Here is an 18,502-nt window from a genome sequence, read left to right as displayed (position 1 = left end):
GAAAATCCTTCCTCCCTCGGACATGGCGCTCACCTGCCCGGCGGCAGCAGCCGGCTCCGGCGCCGCGGTTCGCGGGTCCGGGCGGAAGAGCAGCTCCAGCTTCAGCCGTGGGGTGGAAGGAGGCGGCGGCGGCGACGGCGGCGGCGACGGCGGAGGCGCGGACCGCGGGCCCGGGTGTTAGACCTGAGGGAGCCCGGGGAGCCGGCCGGGGCGCGCAGGGTGCAACGGGGCGCGCACCAGCCCCGGGACGCAGCCGGCATGGTGTCCCAGGTGCTGCAGCTGCTCCGGCAGGGCGTGTGGGCCGCGCTCACCGGGGGCTGGTACCACGACCCGGAGCAGAGCAAGTTCACCAACAGCTGCCACCTCTACCTGTGGCTGTTCCTGCTGCTGTTGCCCCTGGCCCTGCACCTGGTGAGTGGGGAGGGTCAGGTCCCGGGGAGCTGTGGGGATGGAGGGAAGGAGGAGAAAGGAACCACAGACGTGCCATCAGCCTCACAGGGTTTCAGGTTCGTAGAGATTCTTAAGAGACGGAAGGGGAAGGGCTTCAGAAATTTGGGACAGAGAACGTGCAGGGAAAGGGGGCTGTGAGGATTCACTGGAAAAGAAAAGTAGACAGGACTGCGGGGGCTCGGGGACTCATTAAGAATTGATGCCGGATGTTAGGATGAGTCACTCTCCTTGTGGCAGGGAGCTTGCAGCTTGTTTTGTAGGTGGGTAACTCTAGGCCTCAGAGCTGGGTAGCTTGGGATAATGTTTGGTGTGAAATACTGTAGATTGTAGCCAAGAGGCAAAACGAAATGTAAAAAGCAAACTCATTTCAGTTATTGGCCCCTTTTTTCCCCTCTCACCTTCTTTCTTCTTTTGCTTTGGGAAGGCAAGTTCAATTATCAATTACTCACATTGTAATTTCTACACCACTATGTATAGAATTCTGTAGGAAGATATAATAATGGATAAATCCAATGTACTTTATGCTAGACAAAGTATTACAACGTTTAGTTGGGGCTTGACATTTTAGTGGGGTTGTGGTAAGTGAGTGCTTGCTGAAAAACTACATAGATGACCTTCTTAGGTAGATTATACGTAATTAAAACAATGGTTTACCTTCTTTGAAAAGCTGTACAGGTAAGGTGTTCCACGTCTTATTAAGCTTTACATGCTAAGAATCTAATTTTGGTATGTCTGTTGGAGGACTTTATTCCTAACACATTATTAGATCATGGGTTTTTTACAGCAAAAATTGTCAATGAGTTTGCATGACTGATGGATTCCGAGTTTGACATTTGTGATTGGGTTCTTCTTTACTCTTTTTCCGGCAGTGTACCCAAAGGGTCAGAAGTCTGGGTGTGAAGTCATGATGCCTGGGTTAAATTTTGGGTCTACTGGTTACCAGTTCTGTGACCTTGGGGAGGTTATTTACCGTCTAATTTTTCATTGTCTTATCTGTAAAATGAGAAAAGGTAAGAGTACGAGATTTACAGATTGTTTTAGGGATTAAATGAGATAGTACATATAAAGCCACAGGTCTGACTTGACCTGAGATTGGGCTCAGACTTGGGTTTGCAATTCTGTTCTGCTACTTATTAGCTGTTTGGTCTGATACTGAACTTTTCTAAAACTTAGTGTTCATATCATTAAAATAGATGTGATCATCATAATCACCACTTCACAGAAAAAATAACCAAAATTGTATATAAAAAGCATTAAATATGGAAACTACTTGGAAACCCTTCAATAAATGCAAGTTTCTTTATTCTTTCTGATTTTGTGCACCATTTTTCTTAACTCATTTTTCTTTAGCCTATGGGTCCCAGTGTTTTCCCTTTTCCTAGAGGGACAGCATAGCAAAGTCATGAGGAACGCAGCCCTCACCAGTGTGAAATCCTGGTTCTCCTGCTTACTAGACCTAGTATGAGCTTGAGCAAGCTTCGCCTTCCTTGTTTGTAAAGCAGGGATAATTATAGTACCTCCCTTATAGGGTGAATATGAGAACTGAGTGAATTAATAGATGGAAGTACTCTTAGTACCTGTCACACACAGAGTGCTCAGTAAGAGATGCCCTTTTTTTTCCTTCCCCAGCTTCTAAAATCTCTCTATCCTTATGTTTTCTGATTCCATTTAGCTAGAATTAATTTCTCTTCTTCCTTACCCTTATACCATTCTGTACTTACTATTTGTTTTACAGCATTCTGTAGTTGGACTATCAGCATTAATAGCACTTTTCTAATTCTGTCTGGTACTTAGTTGTAGGAACATGTATTTCACTTCTATGTCTAGATCATAAGCTTTTTTGAGGGCATGGGTTTTTATGTTGTTTATTCATCTTGGTTTTTCCTTGTACATAGCAGAGTGCTCTGCATTTGGTAACACTGATCTCCTATACAATTAACTTGTGTGTCTCTTTCTTTTCCAACTAGCATTAAATAGTCTACCTCACTATGCTTTTTGAATATTTCCTGATAATGAAAGCAATATATATTCCGCTTATAATCCCACTCCTCAGAAACAACCACATTAGAATTTAATGTTGTGTTCCTGCAGATGTTTTTTTCTATGCATATGGGCTCATTTTTGTAAAACTCTACTTAAGATTTGATGTCTACGTATGGTCAGAACCCTTAATTTCTACCTAACTATGCTTTATTGAGTAGCTTGATTTAGATCTTGCGTTTGTGAGTAGGAAATTGTCCTTCGTTAACTTGCTTTTCGATGATATTTAAATGTAATTTTCAGCTAAATCTCAAAATGTTAGAAAGTAAAATCTGAGACTTAAATAATTTTACTTTTATATCAGGCTTTAAAAAGTAAAACAGATGTGCCCAAATTTTTATATCTCTATGCCAGCATGCCTTTAACTATTATAGAATAATTGTATGTGGGTGCAGCTACTTTTTAATATATAGCCTGTCTTATTAAAAACGCAACAGGTTATTTTTTTCTTGCTTTGGTCTTCTGGTTTCTGAAAGTGCCCTTGAAATAAAAGGCCCTTTTCCCCAGTGGAGGCTTTGTTCTTCAGATCTTGGTGCTTAAACATATTTCTCTGCACTTCAGTGTTGTCTGTGATTGTTAATGTCTTTTTCAATTTGTTCATTTACAGTCATTTGTTCCAAGAAGATACTTGACTAGTTACTGACAACAGGGGCTTAGTCAAAGTTCTATGAACTTCTCTGTTTTTTTTTTTTTTTTTTTTTTTTTTTTACAATTTTGGTTTAAACATGTTTAAGAAAGTTTTGGTCGGGCATGGTGGCTCATGCCTGTAATCCCAGCACTTTGGGAGGCCAAAGTGGGTGGATCCCTTGAAATTAGGAGTACAAGACCAGCTTGGCCAACATAGTGAAACCCTGTCTTTACTAAAAATACAAAAAATTAGCTGGGCGTGGTGGTGCATGCCTGCAATCCCAGTGACTCAGGAGGCTGAGGCAGGAGAATCGCTTGAACCCTGGAGGCAGAGGTTGCAGTGAGCCAAAATCACGCCACTGCACTCCAGACTGGGTGACAGAGCAAGACTCTGTCTCTCAAAAAAAAAAAAAAAAAAAAAAAAAAAGAAAAGAAAAGAAAAAGGAAAGAAAGAAAATTTCACTATTGAAAAGATCCACTTTTTAATTTAACAGATACTTCGAGTATTTTAAATATTTTTATTATTAATTATTGAGGCAAATTTCTAATCCCTAGAATGTACTTAGATCTGGGTGATAATGTGGAAAACAGTGATTTATTAGCATTTGTAAACTATGTATATATTTGTGAGAAATGTTTGGAAATGTACAACTGAAAACAGTAAGTCAATTTGGATAACTTGGAAAGAGTTTTACTTTGGTTGATTATCAACCTCCTTTTCTTTTGGACGCACTGAAAGATGATTTGTCTTGAGAGATATTTAAATTGTCACTATTACATGTGTTTTGTCTTTCTTCTTTTGAGATGATAATTAATGGAGATTCAGAGCTGAGTTTTCTTTACAGTAGGGGCATATGGGCATGATTCTGGCCTTGTGTCAGTTCTGAAAGCATAAGCCTCATGTCAAAAGACGCAGTTCCCGTTCTTCCTCTTATCAATTGTGTGGCCTTGTGCAAGTCACCTTACTTCTCCAGACCTCAGTTTTATCATCTGTAGAATGCGGATAACACCTTCATTTTATAAGTTTAGCAACTGAGGTCCAGGGAGAGTCAGCTGTTTGCCTACAGTCATCTAGATAGTCAGTGGTAAAATTCTGCATTTAGCTGAGGTTCTGTAGCATCCAAGTCTTTGGCCCTTCCAGGACATTATGCTGCCTGACATAGTACATATAAGAACACTTTGAAGTCTGTGAAACAGTGGAGCCACCTACAGTGGAATTATGATTATGCCAGTGGCATTGTGGTCAGCTCCACTGGAGAGGAAGAGTTGAGTGATGGGAAGAATGAGGTGGAACTTTCACATCCTTCCAAACCCCATGCACGGCAATATTAGACTTGATTTTCCAGGCCTGACATATGTGTTTGGATGGGCAGCCCTTTCCGCGCTTGTGGACAGAAAGCCTGTCTTTTGTTTTATGGCTGGAGCTTTCTGTTTCCTTTCCTTTAACTTTAGCCAGACTTGTTCTGTTCCCAGTTCTGCTTTTTAAAATTTAATCTTAGAGACCTTCTTTGGTAAGACCTACATCATTTCTAATTGCCGTAATTATAATTAATAGGATTATCTGTCAAGCGCTAGCATAGTACTAGGCAAATAGTAAGCACCCAACACACTCTAATTGTTATTACAGCTAATTGGTGACATTTCTATGAGAGTTCACAGTCATTTCCCATTCTGGTATGTCATTATTTTTTCTTAGATCTTGCATTCCTCTTTTTTCAATCAATATTTTCCCAGGATTTTACTATAAAAAGTTTAAAACATACAACAAAGCTGAAATAATTTTACTGCGTGCAGCCATATACACAGCACTTTGATTTTACTCCATGAACATTTTACTATACTTGCTTTATCACCTATCTGTCCATTTGTCCATCCTTCTATTGATCCCTTATTCTACTTTATTTTCTTGATGCATTTCAAAGTAAACTGCACACATCAGTCTATTTCTTCCTAAATACTTCACCTTGCATAATAAATGACAGTTTGATGGAAATTTAAATATACTGCATTTTAAAGAAAGTTACCATGGAGCTCTGGTTGTGGGCCCGGTGCACTAGGCATCTTGGATTATTCTACTCCTTCACATCCCTCACCCCCATAACAAGGCTTCCTGAGGCCTAAGAAATGAAGGCGCAATTGAATGTTGAGGTATGAGAATAGAATTTAAGGTTTTGCATTTCTTTGACCACGCTTCCTTCCTTCCTTCTTTCCCTCTACCCCCCTCCATGCTTCACCTAGACTTCCTCTCCTACTTTTAACATATAAGATGACTTTGTGTAAATTGTGGAAAGGCAGCCTCTGCAAAGAGGCAGCCTTTCCTGGCCCATTTAATCCTGTCAGCAGGAGACCTTTGTGCAGGATGCAACCTGCACAGCCTTGCATAGCAGGCTTGGCCCATTCCACTTGGTGGTTGTTATTCTCTTGAACTGCTTGGCATGTCGCCGTTCCCAGAAGGTTACCTCTGTTCTAGTCAGTCCTAGCATTTATATCCAATTTCCTCCAAAGAAAGGCTTTCTCTGTTAATGAATCACATAGTCCGTGCTTTCTTTCCTTTGACTCCCAGAACCTTGATATTTGGTCCTTCCACTTCTAGGGGCCTTATTTATTCTTGCATTGAGATGTCTGATCCTTTGCACTATCTCCATAATTTACCTGAATGTCTGGTTTCCTGCCTCCTGCCCTCACCTGCCTGAAGCAGAGTTGTATTTGAGGTGAAGAGCCTGAGCATGGAGTTGCTTAAAAGGCATGCTTCCTGGGTCCTGAGCCTCCAGAAGAACTACAGACTTAGTCCCTCCAGATTTGGGCTGAATGCCAAACCATGCAGTTGTCTCTCAATTTTTGTTTCTCCAGGTGGCTCTGTGGATGGTGTGTGCAGAGGACTTGCCTGTGTGGAGGGCTCTGCTTTCCTGGAGTCCCTACATTTGTTGCTGGGGCAGCCGTCTCCAGTCTTTTCAAATTGACAGTTCTTTTATTGAGTCACAGTTGCTTATCCCATTTATCCTCATCGTCTGCCATTAGACACATGCATGTCTGCGGGCAGGATCTATGTCCCCAGGTTGTGTTTCTGTGTTTGTTTTTTCTTTCCATTCTGGTATTACAAGTTCATAACAAATTTTCTAGTAGTTAAACTTATGTCTCCTGCCCCATTCCCAGCTTTCTTAGGGCTTCTTGAGATTTCTCCCCATTAGTGACTAGTTGTATTTTGAATGGTTCACTCCTCAGATACCTGGCATTTTTCCCCAGGGTAATGTCTAATACTTTTTAATACCCTATTATTTTTGTTTTAATTGAACAATCTAATTGACTTGGTGTTACTTCTTTTGTATAGAATACTTACTAGGTGATTGTTATTTTCTGGCTTTAATCATTTGGTCTCCTAAATGGTAAATTTTAAACATTAAGTATCTTATTGCTATTTCATCTTCTCTAAATCTCCTTCCTATGCTCTCTGCAAGAAGAAAATGGACTCACTTTTAATGGTATTCAGATTTTTCCATACTTTTTGTCTGGTGCATTTTCTTCCTTTAGCATTTACAATTGTATTATGTTACTATTATTGGAATAGGTAAGAATCACAGCCAACACTTCGGAGCACATATGAGGCAGACACTTTCGTAAGAGCTTTGCAAGAAAGAAATCATCTCACCTTCCCCAGTGCCCCAGTGAGGCACCATCATTATGCCATTTTACAGTCAATGAAACTAGCAAAAAGAGGTAGGTAAATATGCTTACAAATACATGACTGTCACAGCCTGACTAGGATTGAAGCCCAAGCATTGGAGTTCTTACCCACTCAGCCATATCACTTCTAACAGGTCATTTTACAATGTGGGCATTTTAGTCCATTTTCATACTGCTATGAAGAAATACCCAACACTGAGTAGTTTATAAAGGAAAGAGGTTTAATGGTCTCACAGTTCCACACGGCTAGGGAGGCCTCACAGTCATGGCACAAGGCAAGTGAGGAGCAAAGTCAGGTCTTACATGGTGGTAGACAAGAGAGCTTGTGCAGGAGAGCTCCCCTTTATAAAACCATCAGATCTCGTGTGACTTATACATTATCATGAGAACAGAATAGGAAAGACCTGCCTCATGGCTCAATTACCTCCCATTGGGTCCCTCCCATGACATGTGGGAATTAAGGGAGCTATAGTTTCAGATGAGATTTGGGTGGGGACACAGCCAAACCATACCAATTGGTATATATTCCTTGCACATTTGCATGAAGACATATGAACACTAAAAATGTACAAAAGGACACATAACAAAAATATAACTTCCCTCTCACACTTATTTCTAGTTTCCCACTTGAGATGGAACCACTATACACAGCCTCTTGTGTTTTCTTGCACTGGTATTTCATACACATGTGAATGGAAGTTTGAATGTAAGGGGTCCTGAGTGTAATCATAAAGCAATCTTATTTGTCTTCCACTGTTCCTTTCAATTTGCCCTGGACAGGGTTTTTTTTTTTCCATATCCCAGATAAAAACATGGGTAAGCCCCATGACTTCAGATCACAGTTTATACACATTTTATGATGGCTTTAAGCAACAAAATACAGACTTGATTTAGATTGCAGAATGTGCAGTTCCGTGGCATAACCAAAGCTTCCATCATCCAGTCATTTCCAGGTAGAAAGGGACATGATGATGGCACAGTCTTTCCTGCTCTCCTCTTCCCTCATGCGTTGACTGATGTTTCTGATGTCCTTGGCTTTGGAGAGCAGGACGATTCTTTGTTGACTGTCATGGTGGTAAGCTGGCCTTGGGCTCTCAGAGCATGGCACATGTTCCCTAGTTGACTCTCTGGAGAGCTGCCTTCACACATCCTCAGAGACCCCATTCTCCTTGCCAGCCTTGTCTCTCTGGTGCTTGTCTTGATGAGGGCTGCTGTGTCTTTGCCCTGTCTGGTTTCTTACTCTGTCCACCTCCAGCTTTCTTCTGCTCCAATATCCTCTGCTCCATAGCCCGTTCACACATTGTCTAAAGCGATCTGTACAGATTCTCACATACAGAGTCCATGTCAATGTCCACATATTCTTTTCCCCACCACATTCTAGGAGGACAGGCCAAGCTCATACTGCCATCAGAGCAGCTAGCCAGCCAGTCTCTGATCTTTCATCTTTTCTAGGAGGGAATCAGACAGTCCACTGTGCCTTCTACCCCCATCCAAATGGTAGGGGACTCATATTAGGTGCCTTCTACCCCCACCCAAATGGTAGGGGACTCATAGGTTTCTAAGTGGTCCCACTGAAGGCCTTCTCTCCTGACTGAGGAAGGGGATGGGACACAGGATTAGCTGCTCACCAGCAGACCTTTCCAAAAATCTTCATATGCCCTCTTTTTCTAAATTCTGTTACATCATTTTGAGTAAGACATTTAAGATCATGTAACTCATCCTTATAATCTATCTAGAAATGTCTGTTGTTTGTCCCAGAAATTTGCATTGGAATCTCTTATCCATCCTACCTTGGTTCCTTGATCAACACTTCCATTAAAAATGTTATACAAATGTGTAATCATTTATGCATACATAACCTTGTTGTCCCTCTTGACAGAACATCTTGGAGATCATGACACAAAGAGCCTCCTCGTTATTCATGTCTGCATAGTATTCCACTATTTCTATCAAGGGCAACTTATTTGATTAGTCACTATTGAAGAATAATTAGGTTTTCAGATGATTTTTAACCTAATGCCATTAGTTGGATATGGATCAGTCAAGATGTGCTAGCTTATGCTGAAGCAATAACCAACCTAAACATGTGTTTGGCTTTACCAAGTTATTTTTTGTTATTTTTTTTGAGATGGAGTCTCTTTCTGTTGCCCAGGCTGGAGTGCAGTGGAATGATCTCAGGTCACTGCAACCTCTGCCTCCCAGGTTCAACCAATTCACCTACCTCAGCCTTCGGAGTAGCTGGGATGACAGGCATGCACCACCACGCCTGGCTAATTTTTTGTATTTTTAGTAGAGACGGAGTTTCACCATATTGGCCAGGCTGGTCTCAAACTCCTGATCTTGTGATCTGTCTGCCTCGGCCTCCCAAAGTGCTGGGATAACAGGTGTGAGCCACCAAGCCTGCCTACCAAGTTTATTTTTAAGTTTTAATTTTTAATTATTATTTCTTTTTACAGATAGGACTCATTGTCACTCAGGCTGGAGAACAGTGGTGTAATTGTAACTCACTGCAACCTCAAACATTTGGGCTCACGTGTCCTCCCACCTCAGCCTCCTGAGGAGTTGGGACTGCAGGCGTGCACCACCACATCTGGCTAATTTCTTATTTTTTGTAGAGATGAGATCTTGCTGTACTACCCAGGCTGGTGTCAAACTCCTGGCCTCAAGCAATCCTCCCAGTTTGGCCTCCTGAAGCGTTGGGATTACAGGCGTGAACCACTGCCCCCGGCCCTATTTTTTATTTATACTACATGTCCAACATGGTCCATTGGGGTATCAGGGGTATAGTTAGCAGGGGGTCCTGCTCATTATAGGTATTTAGGAACACGGGCTGTTTGAGTCTTCATTTTAGGGTGACTGGGCGCATTACTCGCTACTCCCCCCCATGACCCTGGATGATTATACCAGTCACTATGGTTGAGGGACACTGAGTGGGTTTCATGGTCTGACTCTGGAGGCTCCTGCCTGGAAATGGCAAATACCTCTTGCCCTCAGACTTCTTTGTCAAGGAATGTTGCATGGCCACACCTCACTTCAAAGGGAAAGGAGAGCGCAGTTCTACCCTGTGCCTGAGGGACTAACTGGACATGTTTGTTGGAGAGCACTTATGTCTATGACAACAGACTGAGTGCCAGATGTTCTGCTGGATATTGTGGAGACGTCAGGAGAACAAGGTGGATTGATGTCTTCTCCCCATGCAGTTAGCAGATAAACAGGCATGAATAACACAGTGATAATTGTTACTGTAGGGAAAGTACAGTTGCTGTACAGTAAAGGTGGGAGGTGGAATCTTGGCATGAGTACTTAAGGAAGGCTTCCCAGAGGAGGAAGTAATTTCTCATCTGAAATCTGATGAATGAGTAGGAGTTAGCCAAGCAAAGATGAGTAGAGGAGGAACAGCATTTCATGCAAGGGGAACAGCATGTATTAAAGCTCTAAGGTGTATGAGAGTCTGGCCATTTTGCTGTACCCTTTAAGAATATGTGACAGACATCAAGACACATGACCCCTAAAAACTTCAACAGGTGTCTCTTAAGGAAAAGAACATTCTCCCACATAATTATCACACCCAGAGAAGTTATTGACATGATGGTATTGTCTAATATATAGTTCCTATCCAAATTTCCAGTTATGCCAGTCAGTAATGTCTTAGAGAGCTGGGGTTTTTGGTTTTGTTTTTCTGTATCCAAGATTCAAACAAGGATCAAACATGCCTTTTAGTTGCCACATCTCTTGATTGTTCTTATTCTAAAATGAGTTCTCTAAGCCTCTGGGTCAGTGTTGTGTCCTTGTCGTGCATCACATCAGAGGGACAGAATTCTCCCACCTCTCCCCAACCCGCATCGTTGGTTAAGGTAGTGTCAGCCAGATGTCTCTATTATAAAATTACCAGTTTTCCCCTTTGTGTTTAGTGAGTAATCTGTGGAGTGAAACCTGGAGACTGTATATATTGTATTTATAAAAGTCTTTCCCCCAATAGTTATAGCATAAATTGATGATTCTTGACTAAAATAATTATGACAATGGTGGTTGCAAAATGGTAATATTCTAATTTTCTTCCCACCTTTATTAATTGGTACTCTTCTATAAAGAAGATTTTTTTTTTCCCATCCTCATAGTTTTGTTGCACTTTTTAGTGTGGTCTCATAGATTCATTTTTTAATTCAGTGGGAGTATAATCTATGCCTATCATTCTTTTTGATGTTCAAATGATCAAAACTTTGGCAAGTGAGACCTTCTTCATGCACATCCTGAGTTTTCTTGGATATACTCTCATCAGTTTGTGAGCATGTTATTGCTTTCTGCCCAAAAAGATATTCCTGGCTTAGCTTGTATTTTCCCTGCCCCAGCCCTGGAAGAATCAGTCATTTTACCAAGGAGCCATGATCCTTGTGGTAGGGAATTACATTTGGAAACCAAAATCTAGGGCTGCAGTAGTTGCATTTGTTGCCACTAGTTGTCTTTGCCTCTAGACCCTTTCAGTAGATACAACTAGAAGATTGATCAATTTATAGGTTGAATGATTGAATAATCAATTGAAGTTTATTCTGAGACCATCAAACCAGTCCATATCAAAGGACTCTTCCTCTGCTTCCATTATTTCATATTTATATCTCCCTTCTCCCACAGTGAGAACTGTAGCTCACAACAATATCATTTGCCCAGTCCTAAAATATACGCACGAATTCCTACTCCCATAACACCACCATAGACACATCTTTAAGGAAAAGTTCAAGACTGTTTAGAAGTTATTATTATTATTGTTTTTAGAATACACATCACCAGTGATGTACTGCCAGAGTAGCATGCTCAAAAGTTACTTTGATGAATTCTTTTCTAATTATTTTTTGGTTCATCTTTGTGGTTATGCTATCATTTGGTATATAGTTAGGTTCACTTGTAGCTATATAATTTTAGCTTTTCCTCCATCCTTGCTGATTTAATAATTTATACCAACAGGAGGTATAAAACATTAACATAGTTCACAAAACATATAAAAAGATATGCTGAATTACTTTATCAAAAGGTTTCTCTGACTGCTGGATGGAAAAGTAGATCAAAGAAAGGACAAAAATAGAAATGAGAGGTTCGGTGTCTATTTCAGTCACCCAGTCAAGGGATGGTGGTGGCAGTAAAGATGGAGAATTGTGGATAGATTTTAATAGGATTTAATGATCAGTTCATTTTTAGGGTAGAGGAGTAAGGATGGGGGAGGAATCAAGGGAGATGCCTGATGATCTGGTTTGAGCCAGAGGTGTATGGGGTGCCATTGACTGAGATGAAGGATGAAAGAGGATAGTTGGTAGGGAAACCAAACACCTAATTTTACACATAGTAGCTTGGAGTTTCCTTTTAGATATCGAAGTGGAGATGTTGAGTAGATAGGTGGATATAGGTGTGGGGAGTTTAAAGGAACAATCTAAGCTAGAGATATGGATTTGAAAATCATCAGCATAGAGATGACATTTACCACCAAGGGACTGGGTAAGACTTCCTAAACAGAATGTGTAGAGAGGGAAAAGAGTGCTAACGGTGAGGCCCCAGGAGCGCTACACTCAGAGGCAGGGCAAAGAGGAGGCGTCGGGAGACAAGGGAAGAGCCAGGAGAGCATTTCCGCTGTGAGCACCTGTGTTGCTCGCTGCTGAGAAGACAGGAAATTGTGGTTATTTTTTGTTTTTAGAGACATTGACAAGAAACTTTCAGTGTGTATTGGGGAGTAGAAGCCACACAGCTGTGGGTTTAAGACGCCATGGGAGGTGAAGACAGTTCTTTCAAGCAGGGAGCAGAAAAAGGGCACGCTATCTGGAGGGAGGTTTGGAGTCAAGGGAGTTTATTCCTCCCTCAAGGTCAGAAGGTCCTTGAAGGTAGGGCTGTGATTTGAATCCCCATTGGTCCTTGGAGTGGTGCTTCATACACAGTGGATAATCTAATCACTCTGCATTAATGGAATCTGACTCCATAAGGGAAGGCACAGTTTTGGTAGTGCATATTACGGACTGTGGTCAGACCCATTTCAGTAGACTCACCACAAGGTTGTGGCCAGAATCCAGATCTTTAAAAATGGAGCTGAAAAACAGAGACATGACTCTTGGATTTGGCTTGCCTTAAAATTCAATTTGCCATTACTTTCCAGATAACCTTTATTATTTATGTAGCAATTATGTATTTCCTTGTGGTTCTTATATAATAATTTAATTTTTTTTCTATCATGGGAAACTTGGACTTTAAAAAATTATAGACCGTTGAAGCAGGCAAAAATAAATTTTACCTCATTTCTTGTTATTGATTGATATTAAGTATAGAAGGGAAGTATAGAAGCTTTGGACTGTGAAGGACCTTACGCATTTCTTATTCTTATCTCTTAGTCTCTGGTATGAACATTTAGATTGGATTTAGTGTGTATTTCAGTTCTTTCCCCCAAATCTTCACCATCTCAAAAGAAATGCTAGATAACTAGTAGCCCACTGGGATATAGTTCCCTGTCAGCAGACACCTGTTTCTAGACTAGCCTTGTCTTTTGTTATTTCTGCTTTCAAGACTACAACTAGATACTTAATAATCAGGGAAGAAGAAAAATTCCTGAATATAAGAAATGTCCCTGAGTAACCCCTGACACAAATATTTCACTCAGAAAACAGTTGCCTGGCTTGTTTCAGAAATACTTTTTCTTATTATATATCAACCCCATGACTGTGTTCACAGGCAATAAAACACTTGCTGTGTTGCTCTGTTGCACTTTCCTCCTTCTTACAACAGCATATCTGAATTTATTATTACATGGTGTTGATGAATGATGAATAGATAATGATGATGATCATGATGGTGATGATCATGGGAGACATGGACATTTAAGTGCTTTTTATGTGCCAGACAGTGTATTAATTATCTTATACTTATTATGCTTAATCTTTATAAAAATATTATTAAGAATTATTTTTCTCATTTCACAGAAGAAACAGAGATTTACAAAGGCTAAATAACTTCCAAAGGTTGTACAATTTGCTAAATTGAGAAAAAAGGATGTAATATAAAATTACTATCATAAATATTTATTTATTGACCAATATTTTTGACCAGCTGTTTGCTGGATACCAAGCTGGGTGCTGAGGGTGTAATGGAGAATAAGACAGACCTGGCACCATCCTCATAAGACTTACCATTTTTACATGGCTCTAGGAATAAATAAGAATTGGTAAGAGAGGGCCAGGCGTGGTGGCTCGTGCCTGTAATCCCAGCATTTTGGGAGGCCGAGGCAGGTGGATTACTTGAGGTTAGGAGTTCGAGACCAGCCTGGCCAACATGGTGAAACCCTGTCTCTACTAAAATACAAAAATAAAATTCGCCAGCCATGGTGGTGAGCACCTGTAATTCCAGCTGCTCCGGAGGCTGAGGCACAAGAATTGCTTGAACCTGGGAGGCAGAGGTTGCAGAGATCACACCACTGCACTCCAGCCTGGGTGACAGAGTGAGACCCTATCTCCAAGAAAAAAAAAATTGGGGCGGGCACAGTGGCTCATATCTGTAATCCCAGCACTTTGGGAGGCCAAGGCAGGTGGATCACGAGGTCAGGAGTTCAAGACCAGCCTGGCCAACATAGTGAAATCCCATCTCTACTAAAAATACAAAAATTACCTGGGTGTGGTTGCAGGCACCGGTCATCCCAGCTACTTGGGAGGCTGAGGCAGGAGAATCGCTTGAACCCAGGAGGTGAAGGCTGCAATGAGATGAGATTGCACCACTGCTCCAGCCTGGGGTGACACAGCAAGACTCTGCCTCAAAAAAAAAAAAAGTAGGAAAATATAAACATCTTGAAAGTGGCGTAAAATAGACAACTGTCAAAGAAATGTATACAGCCAATAAATGTGAAAATTTTTAAATAATCAAATAAATATATATTAAAATAACATGATTTTTCATGTCTACATAGCAAAGATTTAAAAGGTAATATGGGCCAGGCACGGTGGCTCATGCCTGTAATCCCAGCACTTTGGGAGGCTGAGGTGAGTGGATCACCTGAGGTCAGGAGTTCGAGACTAGCCTGGCCAACATGGCGAAACCTTGTCTCTACTAAAAAAACAAACATTAAAAGGGCATGATGGTGCGTGCCTATAATCCCAGCTACTCGGGAGATTAAGGCATGAGAATCACTTGAACCCAGGAGGCAGAGGTTGCAGTGAGCCTAGATGACACCACTGCACTCCAGCCTGGGTGACAGAGTGAGACTTCATCTGAAAAAAAAAAAAATATGGAATGTGGTTTAAATAAATAACCATTCTCAAGAATTCCAAGGGATGTATGTTCAAAGTGAGTTACTGAAGCACTATTTGTTATAGCAGATGACTAGAAACAGGTGTCCATTGAGAGGGAATTGGCTTAATGAATTATGGTACATTCTACAGTGGAGTACTATGCAACTATAAAAAAGGAATGAGAAAATAGACTGGTGTAGAGGGATCTCCAGGTAATATTGTTAAGAAAAAAAAGCAGAAGATACATATAGACTAAAAAGGGGGAGGGAAACATGAAGCATACTTGCGTTACTTATGTTTCAAAAAGACAGGTTGAACAGATAAAACATTAATAAGAACATAGTTACCTATAGAAGGAGGTAAAGAACAGGTGAAGGCAGTAGGACTAGAAATGAGGAATGAACCTTAGTAGATTGATGGCATAACCAAACAAAATATCTTTCAAATGACTTTAATGACTTTCTGGGCCTCCTGATACAACATAAAGGCAAAAGAGCCACAAAGACATCTAAAATTGTAGTCAATAAGCTTCTTAATAGGATTTTATACATATTTTGAAATTATTATAGATGTAGTAGAGGGTAAAGAAAATGAGAAATCATGTTATAATACTTAGGAGTAAGGATTTCAGCAATAAAAGAAAACAGACACATATAAAATCAAAGGACTTACATAGAACCTTGTAATCTTTAAAATTATAATTATCAACCTGGGGTGGTGACTCACACCTGTAATCTCAGCATTTTGAGAGGCTGAGGCAGGCAGATTGCTTGAGCCCAGGAATTCAAATCCAGCCTGAGCAACATGGTGAAACTCTATCTCTGCAATAAAATATATAAATAGATATACACACACACACACACACATACATACACACACACACATACACACACACACACAGATTAGCTGTGTATGGTGGCACATGGCTGTAGTCCCAGCTACCTGAGAGGCTGAGGTGGATCACTTGAGCCTGGGAGGACGAGGCTGCAGTGAGCTATGATGATGCCATTGCACTCTAGCCTGGGCAACAGAGTGAGATCTTGTCTCAAAAAAAAAAAAAAAAAAAAAAAAGTAGCAGTGTCATTCTGAAATCATGACTTATTTAATTTTAAAATATATATATTTTTGAGCTCTACTGAAAAACCTAGAATCAGTGATAACCCAATGAGAATGGACAGATCTAGAACTCGGATTTTAGTCTCTGAATTCCGTTTTCTTTTAAAAGAAACTAGAGCTCTTTGGAAAAAATGGTTTATTCCAGGTCTGGGCAAGAAAATGAACAAGAGGAGTCTTTAAGTAAAGAAGAATTATTGAAGAATACTAGGGTCATGTTAAAAAGATAGGAGAGTAAGCTTATAGATGCTGGCCAAGTATGTTCAATTTGAGCCCCAGTGAGATCATCATACAATGATATGCATTTAGGAGTGGGGTGCATCCTACAGAAAGGGGAGAAATGATACTGTAAAGGGGAAGCTAACACTGGATGCCAGAGGGCTCATCTCTGCCACCTAGAGTAGTTGGTATGTTAGCAACAAGACTTACTCACAGGTCTCCAACCAGATTGTGGTGGGCTCTGACATGGGACTGAGTGGAGTGCCAGTGTCTCCAGCTATGAGGAAAGAACTGGAGAACCAGAGCTGACAGACACTGGGGAAGAGACATACAATCCTACTCCTGTCCCTTGCTCATCAGAAAACCTTTCTAGAAATCTCCATTCCCCTGTACAGAAATGCCCTTTCCCATCAGCAGGCACAATTCTCAAGACATTTCATTCCTCTGACTCATGAGATCAGGACTTGTGACCCCCTTTCCAACACGGTGATAAAGCACCTCGGGAGGTGCTTGTCCCGTTGACGTGATGTCACTGCTGCAGGATCCTCTCTCTCCTCCAGTGTTTGTCATCTCAAGAGTCCCCAGACAGGCCTAGCAAGCAGCAGCCTAGGTTGGGGGCCCTGATGCCTTGCCGTGAGTCAGCATCTTCTCTGCAGACTTGCCCTCCTCTTGGCTCTGTTGGCTCTTGAGGCAGGCACAGTTTGCCTTTGCCACTGTTTGTGGAACTTGAAAATAGGTAAGTGGGAGGTCAGGGCTTAACATGCTTGCTGCAGCCAAGAAAGGGCCCAATGTTGGCTGCATGTCAGGCACTGGGCACACACAAAGAGTAGATACAAAGAGTAGACTCGGGGAGTTTATCATTACTTAAAATAGAATCCATAAAAGTGTGGTAACTGTCTATGAGTGGTGCAGATAATAGCTGATTTGGATATCAGAATGCTTAACACATAGTTTACACTGAACCCTTTACTAATTAATTAATCAATAAAGAATGACAAGCGTAATCAGTAATGTTGAAAATAAGTTTGTATCCAGGCTTTCCTCATCTTTCACTAGTCATTCATTGCTTCTTTGTGTTCTTTGCTTGGTTCCATTTCCCCTTTTCCCTTAAATATGGGTCTTCTCTTCAAGTCTGTCTCTGTATTTCATGATCTCCTTTCTCCTGTGGAGAGTCCAGGCACCGTGTTGGCTTCGCCTGTTGCATGTGTGCTAACGATAGGTGCCCTCCTCCACATTCCCCTCCATGTCGTATCCAACTTCTGCACCACAGTTGAAGCCAGGGACCTCTGGAGCCTTCAACAACAGCCCCTGTTCTCTGGTTTTCTCCACCTGCTCTGAGTGGACTGCCTTGACACGAAGATAGGACAGCTTACCTGAGTGAGCCCTTCAGTTGTGTGCCCCTCTGTAGTGTTTAAATACTACTTTACCGATGTTAGTCTAATCTCCCCATTTAGGTGTTTACTCCCTGAGGCCTTGTTGGTTTGTGGCTCTGCCCATGGTAGAGGACAGCAAAGCGCACTCCTGTGATGCAATGACCAAGAACCCTGGAAGCTCAAGGGGTCTTGGCCATGAAAAGCTTTGAAACTAGCATAAGAAGTGCTGGAGAAAATTAATTGTAGGTATTTGCGTAGGGCAGTGATGTGATTAAAATGGTGCTTGAGAGACACTATCCTGAAAACTGTAGAGCAGAGGAGAGGAGACTGGCTAGCAGGCCACTCCAGGCCTCCCAGCAGGGATTGAAGGAGGACCTCGGGCTCAGCGGTGTGTCATCTGACCGTCCCACCTTCCCAGACTCATCCCACTCCTTTCTTCTTTTCTGCCCTCCCACCCAGGCAGTCAGCTGCGCAGGCTTTCTTTGTATCTCTAATGCTGATTTGTATCTTTTGCACACTTTGACCCATTGTCTGGAATCTACCTGCTCACCTTTCTGCGTTAACTCCAGTTTACCTTCACTGCTCAAGTTCAATACTAGTTCCTTGAAGGATTATTCCCTGACACTCTAGTATAGGTTAGGTTCCCTTGGTGGGCACAAATAAATTACTTTTAAAATTAGTTGTCACTAGTGTGTGCTATATTGGAAGCTCCTTGAAGACAGATGTTTGTCTGTTGCAGTCACAGCTCTA

General features: G+C 41.5%; 1 protein-coding gene across 3 annotated transcripts in view; it reads left to right on the top strand.

Moving 5' to 3' along the window:
• The first annotated feature begins 11 nt into the window (after positions 1-11).
• Positions 12-18,502, top strand: part of PCNX2 (pecanex 2) — a 309,611-nt gene continuing 291,120 nt past the window's right edge. Inside the window, exons 1-2 of one of the 3 annotated variants that reach the window (XM_050769607.1) lie at positions 12-411; positions 1,235-3,205. In XM_050769607.1, coding sequence (XP_050625564.1) covers positions 259-411; positions 1,235-1,264 — 183 coding nt within the window. In that variant the 5' untranslated portion in view covers positions 12-258 and the 3' untranslated portion in view covers positions 1,265-3,205. Of the gene's footprint in view, positions 412-1,234; positions 3,206-18,502 lie in introns of those variants that run through there. The other 2 variants (XM_050769598.1, XM_050769591.1) reach the window with 2 other exon arrangements.

This window comes from Macaca thibetana, chromosome 1 (assembly GCF_024542745.1).
Source record: "Macaca thibetana thibetana isolate TM-01 chromosome 1, ASM2454274v1, whole genome shotgun sequence".
Classification (NCBI taxonomy): Eukaryota; Metazoa; Chordata; class Mammalia; order Primates; family Cercopithecidae; genus Macaca; species Macaca thibetana.
This window is presented reverse-complemented; position numbering and strand designations above follow the sequence as displayed.